Here is a 24570-nt window from a genome sequence, read left to right as displayed (position 1 = left end):
TAGCTTTAAGTTTGGCTCCACCACTGATTAACTTAGTTTGCTTCTTTACTTTGTATCACTAGTAACTCCTTTTCCAACATTTTAGCAAATTCAAAGTCGTACGGTCTTGTTCCCTGGGTTACAGAGGGAATACATGCATCATGTACTTACACACTCCAGCTAGGAGCTTGTTGTATTCGCTAAGTCAATATGGGAAGCTGAATGGAGGGAGGAGGTTAGAACGACAGAGAGAGAGAAAGACAAAAAACAAAAAAGATTAAGAAGCTAGACTGTAAGAAAATCTATCAGAGCAAAATATGGATTTTAGATTCATCACAACTTTTAATAAGGGTGTTCAAATTTCCTGTTTGTAAACACAACAATTGAACACTCTTTCAAATTACTGAAAGAGCACTGTGTTATATCAGTATCGGTGTGCCTTGAAAGTGAATTAAATTCATTTCTTATTCATATCAAGTCCATATTTTGTGTGTGTGTGTGTGTGTGTGTGTGTGTGTGTGTGTGTGTGTGTGTGCGTGTGTTTTAAAAAACGTATGTTCTTAGGTATTTCATGTTCAAAGTCAGACGACAGACAAATCCTGTTTTTTGCCCTGAATAATTCTATGGGACTCTGTTCTTGTCACTGCACTAATGACCCTCACTTGAATAATGGGTAACATCACACATGTTACTCTTCCTGGTGGAACTCTTTGCTGATAGAGCACAGACACTTGGTGATAACTTGTATGTGTTCACAGATATACAAATGGAAAAATTAGGATGTTTTACAATCTAAATTCCACTCAGCTGAGAGCAAGGACTTGGGGTACTGAGGTCTAAAATACTGCCTAAAACTGCAAAATGATTTTGTTGAACCTAGCCAACAGTAAAGCAACAATATTTCCACAGGGATCATAAGTAAATACGTGTTTTCCTACCAGGGTTGAGTTAATCAGCCTGTTAGCAAAAACTTTATGTCCAACCACGGCTGGAACGGCTGTGGAGTGAGGAGGAGCAGCAGTGGAGGAGGAGGACAGAGGAGCTGAGGGGTACTGTATTCCAAGAGATGAGCAGAGCTGTAAGAGGAAGACCACTCTTCATCACTCAGGGACTGCAGTTTCTCAGCTGGAGGAAAGGAGAAAAAGTCAGCCTCAGGGCAGATTACAGCCAACGGCCGTACACTTCATTGATCATTTCCACTTTCTGCAGGACACTGATAGGAGATCACTTGATACTGGCGCGAAAAACAAATGTACCTCGCCTGAATATGCTGGTACACAAAGGGCTTTGGAATCAAATCACACAGGAGGACTCTTCAGAATCCAGTAAATAGAAAGTGAAAACCACCCAGTGAGCCTCAGTACAAGCTATCTGATCTTCATATCATAATTCCCTCGCAGCTATTTTCCTCACTTCCTACTAACCATGTGTCATTGAATTCAGTATACAAGTATTTTCATTATGGTAAAAAAAAAAAGTAAACTGTGAAACCTCATTTTCAGCAACATTGCTGTTTAACTTTGTTTAGCTTATACAATTTCATTGAGTAATAAATAATAAGTTGGAAAGGCTCTTCAAAAGGACACTTACTACCGATGAAAGTCCAATAGCTGTTTTTTAAGTGAGTGAAAATACCTTGAAATCTGAAAAAGCCTGTGTCCTATAATACTGCATGTCTGTACCTTGGGATTGTCCATGATTGGGGTGACAGTCAGATCAGAGTCAGTATAAAGAAGAACTTTCACACAGGATATGATGTCAGTACCAGTACTGGCCTGGGAGAGGAGTGAGAGAAGAGCAGAAAAGATATTTAGCCTTACTTATTTACTAGTTCAATGTTTACCAGGTGCAGCAGCAGATGGAAGCAGAGAATAACACGTCTTTAATGTTAGACCTAGAAGTCAATACATTAAAGTGCTTAGAAGGAATCAAAATAGCAGTAGTGTTGTTGGGTGTAGGCATGGTAACTAAGTTGCCAGTTGACCGTTTACTCGTGTTATTATATTAACATGAACCACTCCTCTCTGCTGTTTACATGTTTTCAAAGTGTTTGGTGGCAGTAACCTGAGGTGCAGAGGTCTGGTTCACACTGTCTGAGATACTGCAGCCTCTCCTTGAGTTGGCACAGGAGCTAGAAAAACAGCAGGAGGAGAATATTAAAATAAACTGCTAGTTGCTTATGGCTCGCAGGTGGATATACTGCATGTGCATGCGGCTGACCTTCCGTAGCTGAACTGGCAGACCCACTGAGACCACTTATTCTAAAATGACACTTCATCTACTATACTGTACTGTATACGTTCCCGTAGAGTATTTGTGGATGTGTGTGTGTGTCCAAGATATGAGTTTGGATGGAGTACAACTTAAAAAACTTTATTTAACACTTTTGAGATTCACATTCTTCTTCAGAAAGGAGAAATTAAGGCTATCAATGAACTTACTGGTTACAGTTTAGGTTAAACACGTGTAACACTGGCAAAACAGGTGGACAGGCAGTAGATCAACTGAACTCAATACCTGAGCAGAAAAATGGCCTCAGTGTGACTTTAATGACGTCAGACATCAGGGAATGTGTTACCTAGTGTGAACGACTTATTGTGCTGCTGTGTGTGAAACTGCTGGGCCCCAGTTAGCTTGGGATCATCTTCTGTCTTTGCCTCCACCCCTCCTTCTCCTTTCCCGATCCAAGCCCTGGCTGTTCTGTAAGGCTCCACAGGTTGTGTGTCTGACAGCTTGTTGACAATCAGTCCTTGTGTCTGGTGGTCTATGAGTCTCTGCAGTTGTCTGTGATGAGGTTAGTTTCTTAGGAACTCCATGGGCTGGCGTGGTGACGGCCGAGTGGCTGTCAGGAAGCTTGTCGTCCTGCCTTGGAGAGACAGGGCCAGAGATCGTTTTGTGTCTGTGGAGGAAAAAATACACACTCCAACATAAACTATTCAAACGAGGGAAAAAAACATCCAAAAATGCAGCATATCGACTCTTTTGATTAAACTTTATGGAGATACTGCAGGCAGCTTGTTGTGCCGTTGAAATGTTTCTCATCATATTGAAACTTTTTGGCATCTGGCAGTGGATTAAGAGGCTAGACTGGGCTTGAATGACACTTTGCCATCTACATCTACCATTAACGTGTACCACTCTTTCACAAAGCAAAGCTGCATGCGGTAAAATGGTTGCAACATAATGTATCTAGAATGCTGTAGGAGCTGTGCAGAAATAATAAGATATCAACACACCTCAAGGTAGCAGAGCCAACCCCCTCATAGCCATTTATCTCCTCCTGATGCCCTTCTTCATCCTCCTCATCTCCTTCTGCATCCTCTTCCTCCTTTAGTGCTTGTGTCCAGAAAGGGTGGTCCAGCAACTCTGGCCAGTCCATCCTAAATTAAAAAAAAAGAAAACTAAACATTAGGACACAGAAATATCAACAAACTAAGGTCAACATGCAATAAAGATTATTAGTAATTAGTAAAAGAGAGTGTGTGCCGCACTTGTGTGTCTTATGAACCTGACCTCTCCTCCGGGTTTTTGTTGAGCAATCCTTTCAGAAGGTTCTGGAAGTCCTCACTGGGAGGACTGGATGAAAACACTGTAACAAACAACACCAAAGATAACTTATTAATAAACAAAAAACTACTCTTTAACAGCAACATGTAACAGAAGGTTGCCCTCAATGAGGCATCATACAGCTGCAAACATTTCTACTGTTAAACAAAAATATTTATGTCGAACATCACATCTCTGTGTTTGTGTCATGCCTGTCTGTGTGTGTGTGTGTGTGTGTGTGTGTGTGTATGTGTGTATGCGACAGAGTGTGTATCACCTGTCTGTCTGGGAGGTGGTGTTTCCTGATGTAAAATCATGTCTGTCAGTTCAGTGTGACTATCAGAATGGAATGGAGGTTTACCTGGAAAATGAAAGAACAGTTTGGGTTTAGGTTTACAAAACTGTACAGTGTAAAGCAGTAACTGTATGTTGAGGTCGGTGCTTCACAGGTTCTGTGCTTCCATAAAACAGTCCTGTTCATTATCATTACCAGCATCAAAATTATCATGAATTACAGGTCCTCAACAGAGTACAACGGAGAACAAAACAGGCAAAAAAAAAAAAAAAATATCAACCAATCATATTCAATGTCTGCTTGTGATGAGTATACATGTGTGAGTGTGTGCGTACCAGTGTACATGCAGTAGAGTGTACAACCCAGAGCCCAGAGATCAGAGCTCATATTGGTTTCAGATCCCTGCAAAACCTCTGGAGCGCTGTAAGCTGGAGAACCTGAAAGTGTTTGGACATATCCATAGAGTTATTAGAAAAGACAAAACCAGTAAAAGAAGACAAGCATTCTCATCATGGACAAAAGACGTTTTGATGTTTAGACAAGAGTACATTTTTTTGACTGATTTGATCGATTGTGAAGAACAGTACATGTGTTGCTGATGTGAAAATAATGTTTTAAATTACTGTTGTTCAAAAGTGAACTTCTTTAGATCATTTAGTTAATATACAGCCCACTTTCCCCACAATGCATAACATGTTTCTGATATGATCACCATGTCAGCTAAAAGCCCTGCCTGTCAGTTCATGTGCTCCTCTCCAACTGCCAGTGAGTTTCCCTCTGGTTTATATAAGCTGTGTCCCAAATCAGATGGATCCATCAAAAACTGTACATCTTTGGACTTCTCTTGGTTAATCTACTGTTAGCCTGGCCATCAATCAACAATGCAATGTATATAGAACCAACATAACTAAAAAAAAAAATCACCTTGTCGCCTTTTCCTCATGTTGTCAAAGTTCTCCTTGTTATTTTCTTCCCCTGCCTCCTCAGATGTAGAGAGCAAGGTAAAGAAATCCTCCAGTGTCTCTCCCTCTGCCTTGGACATACAGAAGTTACTGAACTTCAGAATGCCACTGCCATTCAGTAGGATCTATGGGAAACAACAAAAGGCTTACTGTACTGTACTCTTATACTATTAGTCCCACATACTACACATGAACGCAAATGCAAACCTTAGCAGGCCTCAAGTCAGAGAAAATGATTCCTGATTCATGGATGTGTTTCAGTCCTTTGACCAAGTCCCATCCAAACCTCCTCACCACATCTTCTGGGAGACATCCATCTTGGCTAACTACAGACTGCAGGGAACCACCTGATAGATGGACAGAGAGAGAAAAAAAGACCAAGCATGAGAGAGATATCAACTTAGATAGTGCCTGACATGTGTTGGATTGTTTTAAAAAACAGAAAGTAAGGGTATTTGTGAAACTGCATCAGTTTGAAAGTGCTGTAAGACACATTTCCCACGCCACATGCTCCGATGGCCAGAAACCAGCAGCAAGTTATTATGTCTAATGGTGAGTGGCTGCTCATCAGGAATGCCAGAAATAATTACTGACCTGTACAGAGCTCCACCACCAACCAGAGGTGGTTACTGGTCTCATACCACTCATAGAAGCATACTATGTTTGGATGATCCAGATCATGGCTGAGACGTACCTGACAGGGGACAGAAAGAAGACATCATTAAATGTGTATAGTAGGTATTGCTCCTCAAAACAACTTAATTATTAATGCATTAAAAAAAGAAAGTGTAACAGATCTTTGCATTTAATACAGCTTAACGCACTGTCATACATGGTTAGTGATGTCAGGTCTCTTGGCTTTGTCTGCGCAGATGATGGCTACATAGTTGAGATTGCCCTTCTTTCTTCCTTTGTAGACCACAGAACTACTGCCTGCCCCGAGCTCCTCGTACAGGATGAAGTTCTCCATCCACTGAGGAAAGGAAACAACGGGCCAAAAGTCACAATCATGAAACATTTTCAGAAGAGAGTGAGGAAGAGCCCACTCTTGCCTTTAATGCCGAAAACAAGCACAGAAATATCAGACATAAAACCAAATGTGCAGTGTTGTATGACCTCAGCTTCATCAGAAATGTTGTCCATTTGCTGTAATGTTATCCACTGGCAGAGTACATGATATATGAGATATGTTGTTAAGAATTATAGGCCATGCAATTTTTAAATTACCATAAACTAAAACATATCCAAGTTGCTGTATATATGCTTTGACATTGGCCAACATCTATCTGAAAGAAATAATAATTATAATAATAACAGAGGACTGTATTTAAAAATCGTGTCATGAATTTATTTTTATCACGGCTCAAATACATTAAAATTAGTACTGAGATTTGTTGTTTATCTGTTGTACACTCGTCCTATTAATTTATATGAGGAGTTTACATTGAACATAGGCTTGTATTTTTGATACAGTATGAAATGGCTACCTGGAAATTTAATTAGATTATTACAATTACGGCTAATTAAACCGTATGCAGGGTTAAACCTACCCTGAAAGAGTATCAACTCTCAGCGAACTCGATAGGACTCTGACATGTAGCTTGTATAGTTACATTAAATGCGCATGTTTGAAATACCCTCGATAGCGTTAGTTAGCTTGTAGCTAACTGTAAATAACATATCTAACGTTAACTTCGTTAAGGCTAACGATTGGCTTGTAACCTATGTAATGTTTAAGTCTTTCAGAAGCATAGGCAGTTTGTTCGCCTAGAGAAAGATAGAAATTAACTGCAACACCCAAAAAGTAACGTAATTGCATGATAACTTCACGAAGCTACACACACGGACAAACACAAAAAAGTTAGGCAACAATATATTAGCTATTCCTCACCCTTACTATCGAACTACCGTCCAGCTGTCTGATGGCGGAAGTGTGACGGGCCGCGTGATTCTAGTTGGACGAGGGAAGTCTGGATTTCTACAGATATTAATGAAACTAAATCTATTCACAAAAGTCATTACATTTGTGGAAAGAAGTTTTTTTTTTATTTGTAAACTATTTTCACATAGCTCCAAACGAGAAAAATGTCGGGTCGAACGTATAGTTTTTATTGCTTTTGACTAGACCACCTACAAATGGCATATTCCAGTGTTGCTAGGATACAAGAGTGCACACAACAGACGGCGCACGCTGGAGCGTCTGGAATACAACAATCGCCATCAACATTACATTTTAGTAAAGTTTACAGTACTAATGTAATTCACAACTCGACAACAACAATTTGCAAAATATACCAATTTTCCAATTCACAGCTTGGTTTATCTGATTTTATGAGCATTTTAGAGGCTCGTACAATTTCTTTTTTGCCTTCATGTATATATATATTTTTCTACATATTTCCCTCATATTGATAACCGGTAACTTCTTTTTTTGTGTACTTGCCAATGTAAAAATTCCCTTCCAAAAATCAGTGTCTTTAGAGGCAAAATGCAACTGCATGAAATGTATGGTATATTGCTCTCACCATAAAAGTCCCCCGCCCTTTCACTCACTCTCTCTCTCTCTCTCTCTCTCTCACACACACACACACACACACACACACACACACACCATCAGACCATCAGAAAGACAATTACGTCATGCATTGAATGAAGCCGGCAGCAGGACAGAAGGCACCCGTGACACTCCTGAATGGTTTTTCTGCAGTGTGCAACTGTCGGAAATTTAGTAGTCATGTGCGGGTTCAACGACCCAAAAGTGGTGAAGTCGGAATTTTCTATTATAATCGAGCAACAGCCACCCTAAAAGGTCGATACTTTTCAGGATCCGCCGGCTTTTTTTCGACCAAGCAATATGTAACATGTTAACGTGTAAGAATATGCATGTTTACCTCGAGCACTTGGTGAAAACGTTAATCAACATAGGCCTATACAAAATGTTTTTGCCAATTATAAAATAAACCATTCACACAGTCATGGAAGCCTCGGACAACCCTAACAGAAAATGCTGAATTAATTAAGCAGGCCTAAAGCAAAAACAAGCAAGTTGAAGACGGATAAAGAATAAATCAACACAGTACACGTTAGGTTACTGCATATCGATGGAGAAAGTTTGGACAGTGGGAATCCTCCGTGCACAGAACTTCAAACTTCCTACCTTGGAAAGTTAGAGAAAATTTCTAGGAGGACAATTTCCTGTAAGCGTATTTTATTCTACAAAATAAGAGCAAGATATACGTTCAATTAAAAACATTCTCTCCATCATTTGCTTGTGGCAGAATTGTATAAATACATCCATAAATGTCATGAACTCGAAGTTCAAAAGTCGACTGTTTAAATGGCCAGTGACCATTTTACTGCCTCAAGGATATCCCTATCTGCGTGGTGACGCTGCCACAGCCAGATTACTCAAACTATCATGAATGTAGTTTTTTTTATTGAGCAGAATTTTAAAAACATAATGAAGTGGTATCTTCCATTTAACTACAGAGAGATAACTGGTCTAATACTGTCAACCACTGAGGCTGCTGTAATTTAGTGGTCCACCGTGCAAAGCATTGAATGAAACATATTGTATCTGCAATGATTAAAAAGCTTTCTTGCCAGCATCATATTATAACATATTCAAACATTATTAATTGTTGTTTTTTTCAAAAATGCCTTGTGTAGGCAAACATTCTCAGAGACTCTGGTTAGATTTAACTCAGGTTTTGTCACTTCTGTCTAAGTTTTCCATATCACCCTTTCTACACACTACAAACCATCTTCTGTAGCGTATTTACCCAATGGACAGTAATGCATTTGTTTATGCAGTTTAATACATATTGTGGGCAAACAGACCTCTACACATACCAAAGCAGCCCCTTCAAATAGTGAAGTCCGACATGTAATATTAAAGCAGTTTATTTTGAAATCACTTCAACCGGATGTGGCTCCATATTTTTTCTACCTTGCCTCTGCTCGGCTCAGCAGCTTTGTTTCCATCAAGCGGTTCAGTCGCCTCTGCTCAGGAAACCAAACGGGCAGCTAAAGTTTGGCGAACAGGCACCGGGCTGACTCTGGCTCACTCCTCCTTTAACTCGGCTTGTTTTTCGCCTGATTGTGGTTTGATATTCAGACACCGGTGTCGTGTCGAAGTCTGTTTCTCCTTCATATAGTGTTTCCCGTCGCGGTGCCCTCCGTGGTTGGGGATCGGGCTCAGGTCAGGTTATGGTTAGGCGGAGCAGAGATAACTGGTTAAGGGTAAGGGTGAAGCTGGGGTCCGGTTAAGCATCTCACAAACAGACTGGTTGGGCTTAGGATTAAGTTTGGCTTCAGGTTAAGGTAAGGAGGACCCGGCATCGACGGGGAACCAAACTTCGACAAACCGCATCATGAGCAGTGAGTGAGCCGCGCCATGGTCTTCAGCTGTGGTCGCCAAAAGGAGAAAACGGGATTATTTCGCCTCTTCAGAGAAATCTGCGCTGTCTGCTGAAGCGGTAAGAAGTTTTTTTTGTGTGTTTGTGAAAGTTTCAGATGGTGAGTTTGATGATCCGGTGACACTGGAGCAGGTGCGGCACGGTTTGGGAGCTGGTCGCTGACTTGCACCGGCTCCTCATGATAGGACCTGTTTCCACCGCTTAGCCAGGGCTGTTTCTGACCTCCATCAGGGACACTCGTGTCCTTTCCCCTGTTGCATCCACCTGTTGAGTAGGATGACGTGCCTGCTCAGCTGTAGATGGCCCATGTGGTTTTGCAGGAGAAGCGTCCCTTGGTCTGATCTAATGAGTAGTTCGCAGCAGTTTGTCTGACTCAGAGGTGACGGTGCTCAGCCTGGACGGTGTGTCACTGCAGCCTGTGGGCTCCTTTTAATAAGATTGATTTCAGATTTGGGTAGTCCTAATCCCTTCGCAGGAAAGCTGCCCCCACTCATTAAAAGTGACTGAAGTCCCCTCAGTGTCCATAAGCAGGCTGACAACTGCTGCATGAGAGGACACCTCACATTAACGTCAAAGAGCTACAGCATTAATCTATTGGTTCTTAGCTATGAAATTAATCTGCAACTATTGTGATCAAGAAGTTTGAGTGCTGTTTTCAGGAAAAAAAAAAGCCCAAATTCACTGGTTCCACCTTTAAAAGTGAGTATTTTCTGATTTCTTGTGGACAAAATAAGACATTTGAGGATGTCATCTTTGGCTTTGGACAACACTAATGGACATTTTTCACCATTTCACCACCAGGTAGTTTAGCTAATCACCACCTTTGTGTAAAGTTACTACGTTAAACATCCGCGCAAGTCACACAAGACTCTGCCGAGGAGGAGGAGGGGTATTCAGCCAGTCCTGAAAAGCTAAATAAGGTTCCAGCTGGTTTTGCCAACTCCCAGCACATGATCTGTGGAAGGCCTGCGCACCATCCCACCGCTCTGACACACGGCGGCCTTCACTCCTGAGGACGTTCACACAACCAGAGGCTGGACCTGAACATGCAGCTCACATGTCGGACAGATAGAAGGGCCGACAGATGGGCTGCGGGGGGGTGTTTGTTCTGATCTGACCTCTCTGTGCCAACCCCCCACACGCTCACACACTCACACATCCAGAGGCTTGTGGGCATGTGGCAAATCGCTTATCATGGTGTGATATGAGTTTTTTGTAACCCTTGCACCCCTTTCAATGAGCGAGTCTCCCTCTGAAAGACTGAGCAGTTCTGCAAAAAGAAAAATGATCAGGCGACGACAGGGAGCGGCAGGACACCGATGACCGTATGTGTTGGTAGAAATTTCTCTGAAAGGACAGAAAAAAAAGCCAAAGGTTGCTCTTCAAAGCTCATTTACTGCACGCTATCACCGTCGAGTGACTTTATGGATTTATGGCTGAAAATGAACTAATATGCTGCAGCCTACAAAAATGTGGGTGCAGTTTGGTGTGTTACAGCTCACCACAGCGCTCTGCATGAGCCCATACTGGTAAATCTGTTGGTAATTTTGATGCATGGCTGGAAAAAAAAAAGGCTTGTTAAACTGCAAATGAGACGAGTTATTTTTATTGTCAGCGTCACAGTTCAGTGAACTGATCTGTGTGAAGTGTATGGACTGGAGGTCCTACTGAAGCACGCTGACGTGTGTCAGACTCAGCCCCATGACAGACTTTCATATCTTTAACGTACAAGGATCAAACTACATCAGACAGTTTACATGCAGTACTGCAGTGACTCACAGCGTCTTATATTGAACTTCAGTTTCAGGGTGTGATTGGCAGAAGTTTGCTTTAGCCAGAAAGCACATTTATGGAACAGATGAGTAGAAAACAAAACAATCAGGACTTTTACACTCTGGAGCTGTTTCTGGCTGCCGGGCTGCACGGTAGAGTCAACAGAGCTGAAGGCCGAGGGCTTGAGGAAGACTGTTTTCAGGCCCAGCAGCCGAACACCATGTACGGCTCTCTGACTGTCTGCACTCTGCTTTGTTTGCTCTCTGCCCTCCTGTTGCCTCATAGGACATTAACTGTGAATGACAGGCCTTGTTTCTGCACCACTCACCTGTTTCTTTTACACTTCTCCCTCCCTTCCTCCACCCCTCTGCCTCTCTCTCTCCTCTTTCGTTTCCTCCACCTTCCCTTCCCAGCCCCTCTTCACTCCACTTTACTCATGAAGAACAAAGTCCATTCTCTGTTTTTTCACTAGCTCAACACTCTTCACATTGTTCATTACATGAAGGGGTTTAAAAGATTTCAGAAAGGATGTCTCAACTTCCTTTGACTGATCATGTGACTTGTCGGTCTTTAATTCAGCTTCCTTCTCATCTCACCTTCTCTCTTTGCCTTCCTCTTTGTCTTTCCTTCCTGTGAAGACAGTTGAGCTGAGACTGTGTGAGTACACTAATGGTATCAAGGGGTCAGCCAATCACATCGCTGAGACTACAAGTATTCAAACATGCTTTAGTGATGCAGTAAGCTCAGTGGTACTGAGCAGGTGTGCTTCGTAACTGCTGTAGTAATCGGGCACAGGAGCTGTAGCGTGTGAGAGAGGGCTGTCAATCAAGCTCAGTGTACACGCCCACACGCCCTGAGAGACGACATCTAATTAGTGAAAGGGAAAACACCTGTGGCAGGTGTCTTTTTTGTCATTGCGTCCTCACACAATGAAACAGACGTAATAAAAGAGAACTGTTGTGAACAGATGTACAGATGCTTGATTAAATGCGACCAAAGTGCACAAAATCTTTTGCAGCTTTCATCAGCCTTTCCACTGACTAAAGACTCGAAACATGCAACACTGACAGGTCTTTACAATATAAGCACTAATACACTTTTTTCAGTTGGAGCTAAGCTAAGCTAGCTGGGCAGGGGCAACATTTCATGAAGCAAAATACTGCTTTTCTTTTGTTTGTCTCGCAAAGCTCAAACTTACTTGTTTCAAACAGTGTTTACAGCCAAGAACAGCAGCATTTCTTGACTCATGAGTGTCAACCAACAACAACACAATAGCATGGCGACCTTTCAGTGGTATAAAATTGGATAAATGTGCGTAAATTTAGGCAAAAACTCCTAAAAAGCCTTTACTCATTTCCCTGACTGCTACCATCTTCTTCAAGTTATTCTGTAGTTTTAAAGAGTGTATGCGTGTGTGTATGTATGTGTGTGTGTTTGTTGAGGGGCCCTCTGGAGGTCCATGCACAGAGGACTATTTTAAGCGTAGAACATCAGTTCAGAAAGAAGTGACTGCACGGCTGGAGTCAATGTAGACTGAATGTTAATGAGCGAGTGAGTTAATCTCGGAAAACAGCATCGAGTGTTGGTGGTTTCACACATTGGCTCGTTGCTTATTAGCATGAATATCAGTAGCATGTTGGTCTTTTTAGTCATTACAGAGCTTTGTGCTTTATCCCGGATATTCTACAACTACTAGGTCATAAACTTGAAGTTTTACCTCAATAACCTTCTAATTACTGCTTATTGAAGGAAGTTGTTGTACATGAATTGCGGTCTAGCCCTGGATAACCCGAACCCCCAGAATAAGGCATTAATAAGTGCTTTATGATGACGAATAAAGAGCCAGTGTGCTACTAATATGCATGCTAATAAGCAGCTATTTAGTGGTTTTGTGTTATCTGTAGTGTCTTTTGTTTCATTTATAAAGGTTTTTATTATGTGTTCTTTCATCAGTTTTTTTTTATTTAAGGGTAATCAATTCAGCACTCCTGAGTAAATATCCTGACTGTCACTGGTTGTATTCCTGGTCAAGTAGCGGATATTGGAGTATTGATTGGATGCATTGATCATAAAGTGGCTGACAGGACGGGCCTCAGCCTGGTCTGACCTTCATTTACAGCCTCGCTCAAACATCTTGCTGGATGTTGGAATGTCTATGAAGTTTTCTCCTTTTATAAATATTGTTCGTAAATCCACAAAAACAGTTTTACTCAGCAGATACCGTTTCCTGCAAGTTTATGCAAGTGTTTTCCTGTAACTGGACGTCACTTTGATCTGCACTCAGTATTTTGCTTTGTTCCCATCTGGGACCAAGAGCAAGCTCACAGGACTTGCAGGCGGGACTCGAGGAGGTCCAAATTGTCTGATGAGGGAGAAAATGATGGGAGGTAAAATGAAACTCGACCCAGTCAAGCTAAAATCTGAGCCCGGGCTGAAACTGTGAGGTCAGAGTGAGATCAGTTGGGTTGAGACTAAAAGCTTATTGACGTCTAATCAAACTGAAGCTGGCGCTCTGTGTTCTACGTGGCTGCTGTGTAATCCTGTACGCAGGATAGTGTTGACACTGCGGTGTTTACTCTGCTCACCTGATTTCTGTCAGCTCCTAATAAGTGTTGACTGTATGGCAGCAGATTTCTGCACATTTGTCTTCTCACCATGGTGAACCTATGGAGGCAGTTCTTCACGAAGCCTCTGAACTGTTTTCTCAAAGACGACACAAAGAGCTTCTATAATATGTCTTGAAGCTGATTGGAGATTCCTGACCCCTGCCACCCCCCTAAGCACAGAACAATGACAGGAAGTTGTTTATGGTGTAGGCAGTGTTTCCTGTACTGCAGCTATATCTTATACCCAGTCACTCACAGAACAGAGAGAGGATCACTGAAACACTTATCCATCAGCATGTCCTTCTGAATTCCATCAGCCAGGACACACACATTACACAGCTGGGAACCAGCACTACTCCATGTCAAAGTGCTCCAAATGATCAGCTGTTGAAAGTAAGGAAACCCCCTCTAGCAAGGACAAACCTCTGCACTCAGCTGCTGAAAGGTGCTGCAGAGGCATGCTTTGTGAGGGGATGTATTTACTGGCACAGAGCCCAACAGAAGCCAGGCTAATGTTTGCAAACAGTCAGGCAAACTGGCTGCAAACAGCTAGCTCACAGGCTGACGAGTAAGATGCTTACCCATGATTGTGCTGCCGTGCGCTGACTGCAACATCAGGACAAACTACAAACTGTGGCTGGCGGTTGAACAACAGATGGTACACTGTGGGAATTGCGTAATATCAAACATTTAGTCACTGAGTTTGCAGCTAGGCTAGTTTTTTTGTTTGTTTGTTTGTTTTTTTTTGGAAGAATTATATTTGGCAAAACAGTAAGCGAGGATTAATCAACGGAGGATTAATCATAATCCTGGAAAAGGGAATAAATGTGGAAACAGTGCTGTAACTGTTCTATGAGGACAAAAAAGCACAAAAATCTACAAGTTAATGTGTCTTTATTCTTTCATTAAATTCTATTATTACATTAAATGTGCTGCTTTTCTTACTAAATCTGTATTTGTCACTGAGGATAGACTGTAAATCTGTTTTTGCATACAGTATCCAGAGGATTTGCATGTGAGTGGAGAACACACACACACACACACACAGGTGCTGCTGTCACATCTGCCTCAGAGCATCAAGCATACTGTTGCAGGCAGGTTAACACGTATGATGGCTTAGTGGCTTGACATTGCAGGAAATCGTTGCTTGTGTGCATCATTTGTTACGTGAAGATACAAACATATAGAATTTTGCATTAACAGCGGAACCTCATCTCACTCGCAGCAACTAAACACTGAGGCCACTGAGCTGTGTTTTAGGGTGGATGTCTGCTGTGGATGGAAAGAGATTTTAGTGTTGTGACTGATAGAAGTTTGTCTGATGCAACTCTGGTTTCTTGTGGGAGCTGAGAATGAATACTTGTGGTCTGTGTTGTAATGTCTTTATCGTTGCAGTGTGAAGCACAGTCAGGGGTTACTGATTAACACGATGCATTGAGAAATCATCAGTGGGAGGGACACAGCATTGTTTGACAGTCTTCTCCATGACACTGGACTGCCAATCAACACTCTGCCTGTGCACTAATGGACATACAGTCATTTTGGGGGTCATTAAGAGCAAGTCAGACTGTAATTAGTGATTTCCTTCCTTGTGATTTGATCACAACAGTAACAACAGAGCACCAAAAATAAAATGAAATCAAACGGATAGAAGCCGACTGTGCCCTGAGGACTCTCCACAGGGCATTCACTTGAATTTTCAATCAGAATTAGACTTGGTATCAGCAGAGAGAGGCTGCCAGCGGCCTGAAGACAGGCCCTCTGGTTGGCTCTTCCTACTGATGACATCACCTGCTGAATGTAGCTTGGGCTTCGCCGTGCCCTTTCCTTGTTAAGAAATAAGTTGCATCAAACATAACATGTGCCTTTTTGGGCTAGGGCAACACGTGTTGAACAAACACTGCAGAAACCTGAAAATGGACTGTCGAGAAAATGAACTTAAAGAAAGTGGAAAACCACACCTCGTCCCCTGGAGGGAAATTGCAGTTACCATTGTGTTGATCGCCGGCTCCATCAGCCCATAGAAATCTTCCACTTCCTCCAAATTCAACCCAGCCCTGTCACTGTGAGCCCTGCTGGAGGACGGCACACGGTGAGGCTGTTATGGCCATAACACATCAGATCCCTGCTCTGTTGATCCTGGTACTGTTCAACGTTAACATGGAAACTGTTTGGTCAGCATTACTGCAGTTACAGTGACGTCATTCATTCAGGCCACTGGCTATGGAGGGTTCTGTTTTAAAGACTTTTCTTGATTTTGTGTTTAGTCACCTTCTGTGATCCTGATTTGATTGGAGGCAGGTTAGATTTTCAAATCCCTGAAAACCTCATTTGATCCCGACCCAAAGAAGAAACGTCACCGCAGCCTGTCATATGCTGGTTTGTTGTCATTAGCAACAATGTTTGGGCATTTGGACGTCCTAAATTATGGAAACTGTGTGACCTAAATAGCTCTACCCACAAGGCACCGGGATCTGACTCAGTATCTCGTCTTTAGAGGAGGCTGTGGTGGAAGAAGAAGGATAGTGAGGAGTGGAGATGAACGCAGAGCTCAGAGGAGGGCGGGGTGCACCGAAACCACAGCTGTGCGTTTCATCATCACACAAAGGGAGTTGAGGTGTACATTTCGAGCAGCTTGTCTTGAGGGTTGTGTGTGTTTTGAAGAATTGACTATTAATAGAAAGTTCCTGTTCAGTGCTGGGCTGGCAGCCCGCTGAGGGTGTCATTGTGTTGTGCTGTTGTCCGCCTCTTAGCTTGTCAGCCAGGTTTTTATTTCTTTGTATCTTTGACATATGTTTGCTGGTGGTTGTTCTTTTCATTGAGTCTCACTTACAGTATTTAGAGAGTGTAGTTAACATAGTCCAGCTCCTCCCTGAATGTAGTTTCTATTGTCTCTCTGTGATCTTTTACTGCCCTTGAATCGTACGCCTCTTCAGGTCTACAGCATCAGTTTGAGTCCCAAACATTCTCTGTGGAAGTTCCAGGCTCTCACATGAGCTTTGCTGCTCATCTTTGTCACATACCGTATCATCATTAACTGAACGTCTTTGGGTTTCAGACTGTTTAAACAAAACATTTTAGCATTTTCACCTTGGACTCGAGGAAGTTGCGATGGGCATTTTTCACTGTTTTTTGACATTTTACAGACTAAGGTTGAAACTATTAATCGAACAAATTATTGGCAAGTTAATCAATAATGAAAATAAACATTAATTGCAGCCACAGCTGACAAAAACAGGCCGATCGAGTGCCACAAATAACGACCATTATTACCCCCAGTAGACTTGCCGTCTTTGTAAACACAGAGCACGGTACGCTCTTAAAGATCTGATTTATTTCAGGGATGTTGTTTTGGACTCGATTGGATTCGATTATGCACCCACTAAACTGATACCACAGTGCAGGCATGTCTATAATTATCTACACTTCAGCATGCGTTCTGTTTATGAACCAGTCAGCCGACATGCAGATGAGCGTGACACCGTGTCTATAAATACTGCTGCTCGGCCTAATGTGACAGAGAAGAGTGTTGTCTAGATCGCTGTATGATAAACTGCGTTATTACTGTTATTTTCATTGGGTTTCATACAGTGCATAATTTTGTAAATGCAAATTAAAAATGCAGTCTTCCCTTTCTCTTTCAGGCATGCGTTGAATAACCTCAGGTCTGCTCTTCTGGTTCTGGTTCGACTCCCACCTGTCCTGTGCACAAGCATCCTGACCTGCTCTGTCCCCTCCAGTGCAGCTTTCGTCCATGGCTGGTTATGTTTTAAATCGGTAACCACTCGGCGCCAAGCTGGACCCGAAGACTTCGCCTCCCCACACCTGCTCCTCCGCCCCGCCCCCCGCACAGTCTCCCGAACAGGCAACTCGGCTCCACGACCCAGGGCTCCGATTGGTCGGCGAAGAGGAGGGAGAGGAGGAGTATGTCAGTGAAGCAAGTCTGTCAGCTGCACTCCAGGAGTTCACAGCCACCTACAGAGATGCAGAGACCATTACTGGTAATGCTGCATGCATACATTATAACCATAGGTAGACAAAACTTACCGGAATCCATTTGGCAGCGTTGAAGCAGCACTCGATGCATAAATATGTAATTCACCTGTCGCAAAAGCTCTCCTCTGAAATGTCCATCTGAGTCAGTAAAAGAGTTGGGGTATGTATCAAAGACATCAGAGTGAACCTAATTAAAGGTTTACAGTAATAACAGCTTCCTAATCTCTAAAGCTTTGTGGAATAAGCTGACAGAACAGTGTAGGCTGAGGAAGATGGTGTGTGAGGCATGTAGAGCTGTGAGAAACAGTCCCTCTGTTTGACCCCTTTCTAATGTCACATCCTGTCAGTGAAGCAGCTCCAGGGGACCTCAGGCCTGTATAGAAGCCAGCCTGTGTAAAGAGCTCCCAGCGGACTGTCTCTGTCAACTCTTTCACTCATCTCCCCTTCTCTTTTTTCTCACTGCTCATGCGTCTCTCCAAGGGAGCAGAGAGACACTAATGTCTTGTCTCCCGTGGTCAGACTGTAGCTGTGCTGTGCTGCATCTCTCTTTCTCTTTACAGTCTGAATGCGCCCGTCTGGACCGAGTATCTGGCAGACGCTTTTAACAACTGAAGTGATAACACATAAAATATTAATGGACATTGATTCCAGGTTTTTCACGCAGTGCTCATCATGCAGCAGTTAAGACTGTTCCAACCTGGAAACCAAAACGGACGGCAGACAAACCTTTGAGAATCATGGCTTTATGACTGGACAGAGCTGAGACTGCAGCGCTACAGCGCATTGCCAGTACAGAAAGTGATGAGTCCAACGCACCATCTTGTGTCTCTTGTGATGAAACTTCACTGTTGAGTACAACAGTGCTAAGCCACTGTTTAATAAGGGGCTTAGGCCCCTGAGGAACAGTTGGGAATGGGCCCAGCAGAGGAGAAAAGGAGCTGGCTGAAAGCCACACAAGGCCATAAGGGTGAACAAGCACTAGCACAGCACCAGACTATAGAGTCAGTTCAGCAGACGATGGCAGTTCTTATACGCTCAAACAACAACAGGAACAGGCCCTTCCTGTATTTTCCTATAGCGTACACACCCTCTCACCCACAACCATTATCTCAGTTCCTTGTATTATCACCAAAGTCCCTTCATCGTCTACCCTGTGACTGCCATGAAGACAGATATCTGGAGCCCCTGATGAACTCTTTCACCGTGAACACTGCAGAAACTTGGCTCTACTGTTCTTCCATTCATCTATCCTTTCACAGGCTCTTGCAGGCCTGGAGCCTACCCCAGTATACATACAGTGGGAAAGAGGCCGGTTACACCCTAGAAATGGCATCAGTCTATTACAGGGCCAGCGCATACACTCAGATAACTATTCACAAGTGGAGGCATTTCAGAGTTGTCAGTTGACCAAGTGGAGAGAGAAACCCCCATGGTGTGGCCAGGCGCAGTGAAGGCTGACACAGATGGTAATCTTTCGACTGCAGCTGACATGGGTTACTGATTTCTTGAGGCAGAACTTCATCTGAATACACTGGTTTCACCTCTCAGCTGTGGTGGTTGCTTACTACATATTGTTTTGGAAAAGTCTGACTGACATCCCACAGCTGCAGTGTTATGGGATGGCTTGTTGACTTTTGCACCGTGATGCCAGAGCTTTTCCAGGAGAATCGGCGGCTGAATGTTGAGCGTTCTTGTAGATTTGTGAGGCTCCTGCGTGGGGAGGAGGCGCTAACTTTTTTTATGGTCACTTGATCAGTACATTAATGACGACTTCTTAATGCATTCACCTCAACCGTTCTTAGATAAGCAGGAGGTGGACAAAGTGCAAGGAACACTGCAGAGTGCAGTATAATGTAGTCAGCTACAGCAGCCATGCAGAGACATGTTGTGGTAATATCTACTGTAGTCATGTGTCTTCAACAGAAGTCATTCAAGGGCAGGACAGTTGAGGAGGTCTGGTCAGTGCTGCCATCTGCTGGTGTGATAGGATTACTGTAACAAACTTTCTATTCAAAGTTACATGTGTAATCTGTTACTTTTGAAGTTCTTCCTCCTGTCCCTCATCCCTGTGTCTGGCACATCCCCCTGCCTAAGTCTCTAGTTGAATACTTCCTTGCCAAGAGGGAGTTTGTGAGGGTGTGTGTGTGTGTGTGTGTGTGTGTGTGTGTGTGTGTGTATGATTTCAGTGAGCGTAGAGGATGAACGAACACAAAGGGCTGAATAGAGCAGCTCAGCGCCATGGGGCAGTTCCTGGGCGTGAGGTTAATTCTCCGTGGTTACCAGCCAGCAGTGATGTAAAGAGTTGAGTAACTGTGAAATTATGGGATGCTTGGTGAGAAGGGTGAGATCAGGAACAAACGGGCAGGAGACGGAGGACAGAGAACTTGAGTGAAGTTATGTAAGTGGACAAACAGAGTAGAATCCAAATTGCTGAGTCTGCTCTCCCGACTCTGATCCAATCACGGCATGCGAGGACATCCATTGTGCTGTAATGTTCTTGGTTCTTGTTCACTGTTTGCATGATCTCACACACATACACACACGCAGAGACAGAGCCGAGAAACTGTTGACCCCGAGCAACCCGTCCTTCAAGCGTTGTCGACTTGGGCTCTGTCAGACGTGAGCTAAAAACATTAACATAGTGACTGTGTTACCTACAGTATATGGTGGTCGGCACCCCCACCCCAGTGTGAAGAAGCAGCAGCAGCACACAGATGGAGGAAGCTAAGCAGTGAACGCTATATGTAGAATACTTTCAGTGCTCCACGTTGCTGTCAGCCAGCCCTTTCCGAAGGGAAACTCACGCTGTTATGTCACTCTCCCCAAAGCCACCAAACTTCTTTGACAAAAACAGTAATTTTACCTGGCAAAATACAGGTGTTGCTGGTGTACCGCTACCTCAGTCTGATAGTTTGTTTGTGTTATTGGTCGACTTCAGTGAATCCGAACTAACCCTTTAAAACACTGAAGTGGCACAATAACACAAACAAACTAACCGATTGAGGCAGCGGTACACCAGCAACACCCGTACTCTGCCGGGTAAAATTGCTGTTTTTGTTCAAGGTGTCTGGTGGCTTTGAAAAGAGCACAGATGAGTGATATAACATCTTCAGTTTCGCATTGGAAAGGACAGTGTGACAGCAAGGTCAAAGAGGGAAAATATTCTAAATATAGAGTACATTTAAAGGCAGAATGAGTAGGATGTTTAAAAAAAAAGAAAAGAAAGAAAACTATGGAGAGTTGTACCAAAATAATCCCTGTCATTCGTCACATCATGTTCAGCCTGCTGACTCAAAGTTTTTTAATGTTATTCTGATACCAGAGTAGACAGTTGTTCTTATGTAAGCGGTGCAGTTCATACGTCGGGCAGAGTGTCCAGCGAATATTAGGAAATAATCATAATATTTCTCCAATCTGTTACTTTTTTCCTGTTTAAAGTTGAAGTCTCTTAAACTTTATAGTTAGTTAGGATTTACTGCGGTTGATATTTACATCTGCAGTCAACCTGTACTTCCACTCTGACCCCGAGGATTAGTGCTAATTGTAACACATCAGTGAAGTACGACGTACACATACTACTGCAGACTGCAGATTTACAGTCGGTGACATTTGAACACCTTGGTTCAGCACATGGATCTTGTCGGTTGCCAGTGATATTTGATATTTGATGTACTCTCTTGTATTTCATGTGCGTACTCTCTGTGACCAGCAGCGGCTTTCCACTGAAGCCCAGTCTAATTCTGGACAGGGTTGTGCAGCATTGACATATTTGATTGAATGGCTCCGATGGGGAAAACTTCTCCGACGTGTCAGTAGATTAGAATTTGCCAAAGTCAGTAAATAAAAACTGATATAAACATTGATCCTGTACATCATAGTGTTGTTTACATCTAAGCTGCTCCTTAAACACCCTAACCAGTCAAATTAACGGGAAATGTAGCAACTAGTAATTATAAAGTGATTAGTGTAAGACCTTTACACACAAGCTTAGGAACAGATTCCCTCCTATCAGGTGCCATTCGGTGCCAAACCCGCTGGGATCTGTGGGATTACATGAAAAGCACCCTGAGTGAGTTTTTGGCTGCTCCTCTGCTGCAGCTTTGCTCGTGTTGTACAGGCCACACTGACTGCTGCAGCGGGCCTGCGTCTGCTTCCTGACTTGTTCCTCTGATAGTTCTGCATGTTTTATACATGTGTATACTCTGCTTAATCACACAGTGTCTTTCCTCAGGCCTCATGTGAGAGTTTCATGCAGAGGACGTGTCTTCAGGGGTAAAACAGCTTCAGGACTGCTGTTACCTGCAGCGTGTTTCTGCTGGAGCACGACAGAAAGCGTTTTTAGGTAGTGGAGCTCGTAGGAAGAGTCCAGCTGGGTCTGTTCGCTGTCACAGTGAGGAGGGGGTGGGGGGGGGGGGAGGGGGCGGTACATGTGCTGTCATTGGCATGTCAGGCATGACGAACCAGTTTGGCTCGGGTCTCTTCTCTTCACTCCTCCCTCTTCTCCTCTCTTTCTCTGCTGTCTCTTCCACCCGGTGCCGTCCTCTAAAACTTTTAGCCCTCTCTCTCTCTCTCTCTCTCTCTCTCTCTCTCTCTCTCTCTCTCTCTCTCTTTCTTCCTGTGTCTCACCCTCCCAGCGCTCGTTCTCTCTCTCCTCTCTGTGTTATTTCTTGCGACCTTGCCTTCTCCTGGTCCAGTGGAAAATGTGATTGGAGGGCAGGAGAGTTGGTGGTTGTCGGGCTTCAGGCACCATGAGTGAGTACACTGTGCACGGCACGGTTTTCTGCCAGTTTCCACTGGGCTCTAGTCAAGTTTCTGACTGCCCGGCTAACATCTGGACAGCGTTTCTCTCCCTGCCTCTGTCTCTATATCTTCCCTTTGTTTGTCTTTCGTTCGGTCTATCTGTGAATCAGTCAGCTGTTTCCTCTCTCGTGTACAGCGGAGGGAGCTTCAGGGGTTCGCTTTTCCAAGTTAACTCTTTATCTTTCTCAGACCGAAGCTTGAAAAACACAAACTTTAAACCCTGCCTTGTTTCCATTCCAACAGTTTAATGAATTGTTTTTCAGGGTTGAAGGTTTGTACAATATGTTCATTATAAGCTTGGCTTTTTAACTGTCTCTTGGCCACAAGTGGCAGTACTGTACTGTCATAGCCTGCAGGAGGCAGCCATGTTTGACATGAGAGGCTTTGCACTTGGATTTGTCCTATTCTGTTTGGCAACATTTTTAAAATCTCCACACCAGCTACCATGTGTGGGGGGTTGAACGCAGCCCATGTGCTTGTGTACCCCCCTTCTCTGATGACCTAATTTTGGGTCTCAGTCAGTTAGTTCTAGTATTTGTGTTGGTGCCTGTGGCAGTAAACAGGTTCTGTTTTAACACTGCTTTATCCTTGTTTATTTTATGGATTTGTCACAGTTTGACAAAAATTCAGACTGTTTTTGGATCTGTGTAATTGTCCTTTGTTATCAGTGTGTTTCTACAGCGACAGGATGATCTGTTTCTGACACCCTCTGCCTCTCTGACTCTGTGCCCTCTGCACATGTTGGTGTGTTCATTGCTCGGTGTGACAGTGTGACAGTGGCCTATTCTTGCATTTGAACTTGAACTTTCGTGTTCTGGTGGCTACTAGCTTCAGCTAATGTTGGTGTGACCCTGCAGGTTGTGTTCTGTGTGCCAGCAGTCTATATTTACATATGACTGTAGGACTTGAACTTCTCTTGGTCATGTGCTACCAGCTGTGCTCATTGATCTCAAGTCTAATGGAGTAAAGTTGGAACTTTGAATGGTTTCTATATGGTGGTCTTTTCATTTGTTATTCAGTATTAAGGGTGAAAAATAAGTGTTGTCACTCACACTAGATACAGTTCTGGTTTTGCTCATTGCTGGTAGTCTGCAGACGATATCATGTGATGCAGTTCATTGTCTCTAAGGAAATTCTGAGCAACAGCAATGGAGAACAGAGGTCATCGACGCTGAGCACATACAGCCTGTTGACTTTGTGTTTTGAGTAGTCATGGCAAACTTTTTTCCACTTTGCAACTTATTTAGCATCAGTTTCTGTTAGAGACCTCTGATTACGCTCATGCAAAGTTTCTCTACTGATTTGACAAAAAGAAAAAAAAGTCCTGTTTTGTTTGACCAAATCTGACATTCACATGGACACACACACTCTCTACTGTCTCCATTGACCTTTTGTCAGCACACACAGCACGGACGGGTTTGTGCTATAATTATCCTCATCCGCATCCTATCAGTGCTGGTTTTAGGAGCTGGGGTGCATTGGCCATTTCATATCAGTACAGAAGAGAAATCTTGTGAATCTGATCAGAGAGTTAGTACAGACTTTATGTGGCTCCTGGCTTCACAGGCACACTAATGGAAATCTGAGTGAAAAAGAAAAAAATACAATGACTGTGGAACACAAAGACAGGTCAGACTATTTTTGGAGCTGTCGTACTACCGACTATATTTCGCCTACTCAAAAGTGTGATAATGTGAAAGATTCAAACCAAATGTATGATGAGCCAAAGACAATAAGAAGTCTGTTTCTGAGAATCTTCACTCTATTCTAAAAACTCAGATTAACGGTAAAATGTCCGTTTTCTAATGGCATTGGAAAGAATTGCGGGTCAGTACTCACTTCTGTGCTGAAACCTCATTGGCTGAGCTTACTGAATGATTCCCCAGCTGCTGTGTGTCTGTGTGTTTCTACATATATTGCTCACATCGTGGGGACACAATTATGTTTACACAGTCACATTGTGGGGACTCATTTTCCTTATGAGGACAAAATGAATGTCCCCATAATAAAAATCATTACATTTTAGAGTGAAGACTTGGATTAGGTCTAGGTTAAGGTTAGGGTAAGCCTCCAGGAAATTAATGTGAGTCTATGTAATGTCCCCAAAAGCGATGGGAGCACGACTCTGTGTGTGTGTGTGTGTGTGTGTGTGTGTGTGTGTGTGTGTGTGTGTGTGTTTCCCCTTTTCAGCACAG

General features: G+C 43.2%; 2 protein-coding genes across 3 annotated transcripts in view; one reads left to right on the top strand and one right to left on the bottom strand.

Moving 5' to 3' along the window:
* ulk4 (unc-51 like kinase 4) overlaps positions 1-6692 on the bottom strand; it is a 74305-nt gene extending 67613 nt beyond the window's left edge. The window contains 17 exon segments of the mRNA XM_076736703.1: positions 151-197; positions 918-1069; positions 1072-1099; positions 1236-1302; positions 1663-1754; positions 2044-2110; positions 2497-2661; positions 2663-2878; positions 3216-3359; positions 3493-3568; positions 3803-3886; positions 4156-4257; positions 4745-4907; positions 4990-5129; positions 5377-5476; positions 5615-5755; positions 6674-6692. Of these exon segments, the coding sequence (XP_076592818.1) occupies positions 151-197; positions 918-1069; positions 1072-1099; positions 1236-1302; positions 1663-1754; positions 2044-2110; positions 2497-2661; positions 2663-2878; positions 3216-3359; positions 3493-3568; positions 3803-3886; positions 4156-4257; positions 4745-4907; positions 4990-5129; positions 5377-5476; positions 5615-5752 (1781 nt within the window). The 5' untranslated portion in view covers positions 5753-5755; positions 6674-6692.
* Positions 6693-17362: 10670 nt separating this feature from the next.
* trak1a (trafficking protein, kinesin binding 1a) overlaps positions 17363-24570 on the top strand; it is a 34368-nt gene continuing 27160 nt past the window's right edge. The window contains exon 1 of one of the 2 annotated variants that reach the window (XM_076736789.1): positions 17363-17580. Coding sequence is in view for 1 of the 2 variants with exons in the window: in XM_076736787.1 (XP_076592902.1) it covers positions 22324-22327 (4 nt within the window). In the remaining variant the exon portion in view is untranslated. Of the gene's footprint in view, positions 17581-22241; positions 22328-24570 lie in introns of those variants that run through there. The other variant, XM_076736787.1, reaches the window with a different exon arrangement.

Source organism: Chaetodon auriga, chromosome 8 (genome assembly GCF_051107435.1).
Source record: "Chaetodon auriga isolate fChaAug3 chromosome 8, fChaAug3.hap1, whole genome shotgun sequence".
In the NCBI taxonomy this organism is placed as follows: domain Eukaryota; kingdom Metazoa; phylum Chordata; class Actinopteri; order Chaetodontiformes; family Chaetodontidae; genus Chaetodon; species Chaetodon auriga.
Note: the sequence above shows the minus strand (reverse complement) of the source record. Positions and strands in the feature narration are given on the sequence as shown.